We start from the raw sequence: 8,678 nt of genomic DNA on the forward strand, positions 1-8,678 counted from the left end.
GGTTTAGAGCAAGCTGCCACTACATAAGGTCAGAAAAATTGTTGCTCCCCATCCCGCTCCCCTGAAGCCTAACTAACATTAACCATACTTAAAGGGACACGCCCACATTGTCCAATAGAAGGACGACTAGTTAGGCACATCTTAAAGGGACTGTTTGTAACTTTTTACAGGTATAAATCTAACGGGTCGGGATCCCATGCGCGCTCGCGTGTGGCTGTAGTCTCTCCTCCTCTGCCTGCTTGCCTTCACGCACACGCCGCGCGCGTTCTCGCTGTCTCGCTGTCTCGCTCCACCTCTAGACGTGCATGCGCGCACACTACACACTGCAGGAGAGTTAGTTTAGCTCTGAGAATATCTATGGAATGTACAGTGGACGTTTGTGGAGAAATAACTGCTATAGCTCCTCCAGACCAACAGAGGTTTCCCGTGTCTTGTGAAGTGACGGGACTCCGCAGCGAGAAACATTATCGTCTCTGACCGGGTGCCGGTGTCTCCCTGCGGGCGCAGTCGGGAGACGATAACGTTTCTCTTCCTGCTTCAGCCCCGGAGGCTGAAGCAGGAAAGGCCAAAACTAGGATCAGCAGTGATTCATGGAGAGACCTTCATCTGGTCAGCTAACATTACTGCCAAGCAGCTGAAATATAGAGTGATATTGCGGTTTTAGCTGACGTGTGTCTCCTCACTGTGTTGAGCCATGCTCGTTCATGTCCACGTAGAGCGAGCACAAGCGCGAGCCCGACGCTGACTTTCGTTGACTTAACGGCCACAGGTGTCGCTGTTAACAGGCATTTCTGAAAGTTACAAATAGTCCTTTTAATATTGCACAGATTTACTGTTTGTTCAATGTCCGTATGGCCCAGGGAAAGAAACTGTTCGCGAGTCTGGAGGTGCGGGCTTTCATTGACCACAGAAAATAAATTCATTCAAAAATCTCTGAAAAGGTACATTAGGATTGCTCATGCAACATGTTATGTTAGCTTAGATCTTTCTTCCTTTTTTGTTATTGTTTTTTTTTCTCCTGTGCTTGGTTTTATATATGTGCAAATAAATACATTTAAAAAAATAAATACAAAAAAATGTTCCAAAATGTAGACTAATGGAGTGTTTCTGTGGTGCCATTACCTCATCATAATGCATAAAGCCTAACAATCTCACTTTGGACAAGCGAGGATGCATTAGGTAATGCCACAGTGGAGACCGTCACTGCCTTTCTGGTCGCTTCCTCCGGTGACTGTCCCTCCTCCTCCCGGTGTGACGTAGTGAGGATCCTCCGCAGCCCACGGTCTGTGGGCAACGACCCGGCGGGTATAAAAAGCTTCCCGGGACTCCAGCCCGTCACTGCATGCAGCCTTCAGCAACTCGTTCACCAGAGCTGAACTTCAGCAGAGATAGCAGCAAGCAGGCACCTCCTCGCCAGCAGGCTAACTCGCTTTCGGCTTTGGTTCGAGATGCAGACTCGCAGCACCACGAGACGCTCCAGCAGCTCCAGCAGCTTTAAAGGTGAGTTCTTCTCCATCATGCACCTGCACTTTGAATGCATTTTTTTGATTTTGCAAATGCATTTCTGTGATTTAGTTGACTTATTGCAGCGTGTGCACTCACTAGTGTGCACTTTTTTAAGATTTGAACAAAATGACTTGAGGAACAGTCAACTTTTACACTTTAAATTCACATAATTCACATCATTGTAAGGCAGGCTTCTCGTTGCCTTAACTATAAATTTACTTGTTACTGAATTAAACTACTGTAGAGCTTCGTCTGTGCAACAGGATCTACTTTAATGTCTCAACTCCAGCCTATAGGACAATTGAACACCGATAACCTAAAAGGTGGCACATCACTTCTTACTTCATATCACTCCGTCACATCTTAATCATCACTCACTTTATACAAGCACGTATAAGGTGCGCCAAATTATATAGTTCCAGATCTAACTTAAGGAGCAGAATACAATATGTATGCTGTATAAAATAAGTCTTTACAAAAATAAATCTAATCTTACATTATTTTCTGTTAACTTATTTGTTGGTTTAATTTATTATTACTCTTTTTTTTAACTCTATTCTTTTTTTTGTTGTCATTATTATTATTGTCATTTATTTTCTTGGTTTTGTTTCGGTTTTGAATGTTGAGGTTGTTTTTTCTCTAGTGTACTTAGTGTCTGTAAGCTCATCTACTTAAAAGTTGGTTTATAGACTGTTGTAAATACGAACAGTGGATTGCATACATGAAAACAGACTTGAAAAAAGGGAAAAAAGAAAGTATAAAAAAAGAAAAATCACATAATATGTCCATGTTATTCTGGGTAGCAGCAGCTTTGTGTGTCTGTAGAAAACCGCTGAATTTTTATGAACTTTATGATGATTTTATGCACGGTCATTTTGCATGTAGGTCTATTTTAAATTGTTTACCAAGATGTATTGTTCATCAGCCATTTTAATTTAAATCGTGTTTGCGAATTATGGATGTTAGAAATGTAAAGGAAGGTAGCAAATAGAGGGAGCCAGAGTGCGCACCTTTGGGGCACTTTTGTGCACAAAGATTTGTAAAAGCCTCTAAAGGAAATCTGTGTGAACTTATGTGATATCGTCATCTAAAGGAAACGTGATTTACAACACGTGATCAAAAGTTAGTATGTATGTTTTGGCTGTCCTATAAAGTTTACCTCCTTATCCAAATCTCTCTATATCTCTTTTACGCACAGAGATGTGCTGATATGCTGACGATTCCGAACTTTACTTTTCATGTCGTGTCGACTTTAGAGTAAATAAAACGAATGAAGACTCTAGAAAGGTGTCTTATTCCACTTAAAAGTCCTATCTCCAATTCTCCCTCTGCTAATAGTCCAACTTGTTAAGAGGTCAAGAGGTGAGTCGCTGGAAAATCTTGCGCACAACAGATGAATGGGAACTTCATCATTATTTCATGTGTATTGCTTTTCCCGCGGTGGCCACTTTTGTGCGCTGTTATCCGAGCTGTGCCAAGAAGCTGCTGCAAAATTGATAAGAACCGAAACTGATCCGGGTCTGGTTGCCGGTTTTACGCGTGCCCTCTGCGTGACAAACCTCTCAACGGAAACGTCCCTTTGTTAACCTGAGAACTAGGAAACCGGGTTAATTTAATCTAGTGAGGCACGTGTGATTCACGTATCTTGTCTCGTAAATGTCTTTATAGTAGATTTGGAGATTTTCCTCTTCTAAACAACTGAATTCAAGAGTTATGTAACGGTGTCACAACAGCCATGGAGACCTATGTAAAGTGATCCGGTGGATATGAATGGGTGAATGATTTCTGTAATGTAATCTGGTGAATTATATATGAACCCCAAAGTTCTGTAAACCCATCAACAAGTCACGGGTGAAAGCACAGCAGTGCTAAAAAGAATCACTGTCAACAGCAACAGGTTTGACAGACAGACAGCGAAGAAAGACTGGTGTCAAAAGCTGAAATCAACCTCTCCTTCTTTGTCTGTCTCTCTCTCCGGGACTAACTAGTGCAACAATGGTCCTTTGCTGCTAACCTGACCTTCAATTGTGTTCCTTTCATGAGAATGAACGTCCTCTGTCTCTCTGTCTCTCTGCAGGTGGATTGACTCTGTGGCTAATTCTGTGGCTAGTGGTGGTGAAGTCGGGCGGGGTGTCAGCATGCCCAAGGCTGTGCGTGTGTTACCCAACGCCCATGACGGTCAGCTGCCAGTCCCAGAACCTCACCATAGTGCCGGCCGGTGTGCCGTATGACTCACAGCGTGTTTTCCTGCAGAACAACCGCATCACAGAGCTGCGCGCAGACTCTTTTGGCTTCGAGACACAGGTAAAAATGGCAGTGAGTGCATCTGTGTGTGCATATTTCCCTGCAATATTTGCAGACATTCAAATTCATCTTTTTCCTCCTCTCTCCTCCCATTGTGCAGGTGCTTTGGCTGTATGGCAACAACATCACGTGGGTCGAGGCCGGGGCCTTCAGTAACCTCAGGGTGCTGGAGGAGCTGGATCTCGGCGATAACCCGCTACAGCGGCTGGAAGGTGGTGCCTTCAGGGGCTTGGAGAAGCTGCAGAGCCTGCACATGCATCGCTGCAAGCTGGCCACTCTCCCCCATGACCTCTTCCACAAGCTGTACAGCCTGCAGTTCCTTTACCTGCAGGTAAAACCAGCACACACACACACACCCACACCTAAAACACACAAGTTTTTAGTCATGCAAGAGTATGTACACGTGATGCAGACTTGATTTATGGACACATCAGTTGCCAACATGCAGGCTGAACACCCACACACATAGAGACACCGTGCACGTTGAAGGATTGTACTAAGTTGGTTCAGTGAGTTGCACACGGCCCGCAGTCACAAAAATGCAAAATTGAGAATAGATATAAGTAATTATTAAAACATTTAGAATCAAAGCAACACATCTCAGCTCCAATTAGAACTATTCAACAGTCAAAAAACAAAATTAATGTAACCATCAAAATATGAATCAAGCACAACAGATTGCTTTCAGATTGATTGGCAGGGAACTAATGACACAGAATGATCGCAAAGTGAGCGGCTGCCAAATTCTCCATGCACACACACACAACATATATGTATAATACACAAAAGGGAGCGTACGCCCACACATTTCCTCTCAACAGAAGTTCTAGCTGCTAGTCATATGAGACGAAATGATCAAACATAACTCTAGGATAGAATAAATGAAAATGATTAAATTCCCTGCAGTACAATAAACTCACCTAAACTCTAAGCTTGATTTATACAGCACTTAAAATCCAACCAAATAGTTTTGAATCACAAAGAGTAAAAAAAATACTGTTTCAGGCATTCATTACCGTGCTCTATGTAAATTAGCTTGCAGAGGTTTTTACAAGACATCACGTGTATTTTTATGTTTTTGCCAGTGTTGTTCTCAGCTTTTTGGCAGTTGACAGTGAGATCTCAGCTGTCGGACTGTCTTTGAATCCCCCATATTAAGCTCTGTTCCAATCAGAAAATAAGTCCCTGCCAAGAAAAAAAAATCTCTCCCACATTCAGTTTGGTTCCAGTTGGTAGAGGTCACTTCTGATCATTGTTAAGCTGATAGTAATCACTGACAACTTTTGCCAACTAGAACAACCCAACAGTCTTCCTTCGCTTTCCAAAACACTAAATCTTCTTGTGTTTTGTCTTTGCTCCAGGAGAATCAGCTCCACTTTCTGCAGGATGACCTGTTCTCAGATCTGGTCAACCTCAACCACCTCTTCCTGCATGGCAACCGCATCCGTGCCCTCTCTGAGAACGTGTTCAGAGGCCTGGTTAACCTGGACCGCCTCCTTATCCATGACAACCGCGTCAGGCAGGTCAACCGCCGGGCTTTCCGTGACCTGGGACGCCTGACCATCCTTTACCTGTTCAACAACTCCCTGGCCGAGCTGCCAGATCAGGCCATGAAAGACACCCAAGGCATCCAGTTCCTCCGCCTCAACGGGAACCCCTGGTCCTGCGGCTGCGAGGCTCTTCCCCTCTGGGAGTGGTTCCGCACGGCTCGCATCTCCTCCTCTGAGCTCATGTGCACCTCCCCGTCCCAGCGTCGCGGCCAGGACCTCAGGTTCCTCCGGGAGATGGACTTCGCACTCTGCCCTATGCCTGACCCCGGCTCTCTGGCGGGAACCACCACGACCACCTTCAGCACCAAGACCCGCTGGTGGTTCTCCAAGCACAAGCCCGCATCTTCATCCAAGGCCGCGTACCAGAAGAGCAGCGAGACGGTGAAGGCCTTCCCCTTCCCCGCCGGGAAGCCTGAATACCTCCCCAAAAAACCCTCCGAAACCATCTCCACCAAGTATGAACTGTCGGAGGACGAGGCGGCGCTCCCCAAGCTGGACCAAGAAGAATACTGGGCCAACTACGGCAACGAAGACTCCTCCATCCGCTGCTTCGAGCTGGAGTGCCCCCCGGGCTATGACAACCCAGCCTTCTCCTCGTCCTCCTCCTTACCCAGCACCTCATCCCTCCTCCACCTCCTCTCCCTCTCCATAGTCACATGCTCCCTCCATTTCCTTTTTGGCTGAACTCTTCTCTCCTTCACTCCTTCTTTTCCCTTCTGATATCTCCCCCCGCTCTTTCCAACTCTGAAAAGAAACCTGGATCTTGATTCCTTTCAGTTACCTCCTCAACTCGCAGGAGGTGCAACACTGACGCAGGAGACAGGCGAGGCAGCAGGGAGCTGTTTTAAAGAGCAGTTGAGTTGATGTAGAGTAGGACAGGATTTCACTGTTGAAGTAGCTGCTGCTTATTAGTACAGGCTTTAAAAAAAGCAGGGATCAGATCACGGAAACTGACTCTGATAGCGGCGGTACAAAGGCAGAAACCTGCAACAACACGATGAAATGATAGAGACACAACACACATCTGGTGTCTCCAGATGTTTTTTGATATCACAGCTGTGAGCAACGCAGGCGTTGTGACTCGACTACAGCTATTTTCTATATCAAGCGTTCACCATCCACTCACCACGAACATTGTCCATCACTAATTTCTTTCTTTCATCATTAATAGAAGTGGTTATTAATGATACCGGAAGTTGGAGATAACGAGAGTCTTGGGAGGAAAGAAAAGAAATAGAAAGAATTGCAGGGCGAAGTTGAAAGAAAAATCAATACACCGTGAGCAGAGTGAGCTTAAGATATTCATCTAAAGGCAGAGAAGGATGAGAGGATCATTAGAACTGCAGCCAAGAGCGGCTCTCCTCTCTCCTTCAGATTCTTGTGCAATCCCAGAGATGCCAGCAAACCACCACCACCACCCACACGTGTACATACCACTCTTCATCACTGTACATACACGCATCCTAAACGGCTCTGTATTTTAGACTAGCTGGATTTTTACCTTTCCTTTTTACTGTAGTACCATTCGGTAAATGACCGCTTGTGGTTTTAAAAGAGATACTCATTTTGTAAATGAGAGGCAAACAAATGAAATGTAGAAACTCCTGTTTTCGTCCCTCGTGTTCTCCAGTCTTGTCTCTTCCTCTCTCAGACGACCTAAAAATGTTCCAGATTCAGATTTTTTTTTGTGTGTGTGTTATTCAGTTTTTGTTGTAGACTAATAACCAAAGTCCCGAGAAGACCAGTTTGATCAGGTCTCTTCTTCAAATGAGTGTCTGTGTGTATGTGCCTGTTTTTCCTTTAGAAATATGGCCTTTGTCTGTCTGTCTATCTGGATGTCCAAACTGACAGATAACAAGGTTAAAACAACACCAGAGCTGAATCCTTTACAGTCTTTTGTGTTGTATTTAGCTCAGATTGAAAGCTGAAAAACTCCTTTACGCACAGATAAACTTACTAGCACCCATGACTGTTTAAAAACTGCATTGTTTACGAAATGCACGGGAATCTGGGTCTCGTTTCCACATTTGGCAAATCCAAGAATTTCATCTGATTTCAGTGATATCTGTAGTGTATGCTACTACAGACCACAAGGAGGACAATCAAGCTGTCATCCACTTTATAAGAGATATTTTCTTACTCCACTGTGTGTTTTTAGATACTGGGAAGTTCCTTGTTAACCCCAAATGTTTTTGAGTCCATACAAATCTGTGAGTTTCTGCATAGAACATGAAGGATACTGTGACGCTGGTAGATTCTGTATTTTTCAATTGAAAAACTTGTTGAAAGTTGAAAAGTGTTTTGCTTTATTAATAAAATAAACAAACAATTAAACAAAATTGTGTTTGGGTTTCACTGTTGTTTCACTGTCGTCTTCCCTACGGAAGCCACCAAACGGGCAAAAGTTAGTGAGCTGGCACATAAGCACAAACACAAGATATACAGATAATAATAGATAGTAGAAACCTTGACGTAGTGATGGAACACATTCATTCATCTAGTCTTGACTCAACAGCCTACTGCAGGCAATATTTTACACTTTCACACTAAAAGCCCAATAAAATAAGAGCATCAAAAGCATGAACGTTGTCAGCTCTGACGTCCTCGTGCCATTAAAGCAACACTCTGGGCTTTGTTTATTTAGAAGTGAATCACGTCATAGTGCTCCTGTCAAACCTCTCAGAAAAGGGAGGTGGTATTTGTAGTGTGTGTTTGTGTGTGTGTGACAGTGTGTGAGTGTGTTTGTTGAAGGTCACCAGCCTCAACTGTTCGCTCCTCGCCCCAATCTCTTTTCTCACCATGTGCAGAAGGCAGCTATATTGGGCCAAATTATACAGAGAGATGGATGAATGAGCTGTCCAAGTGTGTGCGTGTGTGTGTATGTCTGTGTGTGTGTGTTTGGGTTCAGTGTGTGTGTGTGTGTGTGTATGATTCAGGGAAGGGGCTGAATGGGGAACAGGCCAGGATGAAAATGTGACGATGTGTCCCGGAATCAGCACTCCCCCTCAACAGATTAACTCTCACCGTGATAATGACGGTGATGCATACGCTCATGTGTTGCATATATATTTACATGTGCAAATACACGCTGACACACACATACACAAAGTTCAGAAAAGTTTGGTGGGGCGGCCCTCTAATCTTTTTTATCTTCCAACTCACAAATAATTCATCACTTTCACACCTTTGTTTTTCTCCTCCCTCACTCCTTCCGGTCATAGTTTACAACAGATAAATCCTCAAACCCACGTATATTATTGTCCTTAACAGCGTATTTCTTTCAGAACTTTTCATTTCCTCAAATTCAACATGCACATT

At 44.1% G+C, this 8,678-nt stretch overlaps 1 protein-coding gene across 1 annotated transcript; it reads left to right on the top strand.

Moving 5' to 3' along the window:
* The first annotated feature begins 1,320 nt into the window (after positions 1-1,320).
* rtn4rl2b (reticulon 4 receptor-like 2b) lies at positions 1,321-7,699 on the top strand. The gene is made up of 4 exons (XM_037781234.1): positions 1,321-1,500; positions 3,584-3,810; positions 3,911-4,141; positions 5,172-7,699. The coding sequence occupies exons 1-4, from the start codon at positions 1,449-1,451 to the stop codon at positions 6,042-6,044; spliced, it is 1,383 nt and encodes a 460-aa protein (XP_037637162.1). The 5' UTR covers positions 1,321-1,448; the 3' UTR covers positions 6,045-7,699.
* The last annotated feature ends 979 nt before the right edge of the window (positions 7,700-8,678 follow it).

The sequence above is a fragment of the Sebastes umbrosus genome, chromosome 9 (assembly GCF_015220745.1).
Source record: "Sebastes umbrosus isolate fSebUmb1 chromosome 9, fSebUmb1.pri, whole genome shotgun sequence".
Classification (NCBI taxonomy): domain Eukaryota; kingdom Metazoa; phylum Chordata; class Actinopteri; order Perciformes; family Sebastidae; genus Sebastes; species Sebastes umbrosus.

Bases quoted from the DNA above. Each gene is read 5' to 3' on its own strand.
- rtn4rl2b (XM_037781234.1), top strand. From the start codon at position 1,449: ATGCAGACTCGCAGCACCACGAGACGCTCCAGCAGCTCCAGCAGCTTT. The intron at 3,811-3,910 runs GTAAAAATGGCA...CCCATTGTGCAG, and splicing joins CTTTTGGCTTCGAGACACAG to GTGCTTTGGCTGTATGGCAA. The intron at 4,142-5,171 runs GTAAAACCAGCA...TCTTTGCTCCAG, and splicing joins TGCAGTTCCTTTACCTGCAG to GAGAATCAGCTCCACTTTCT.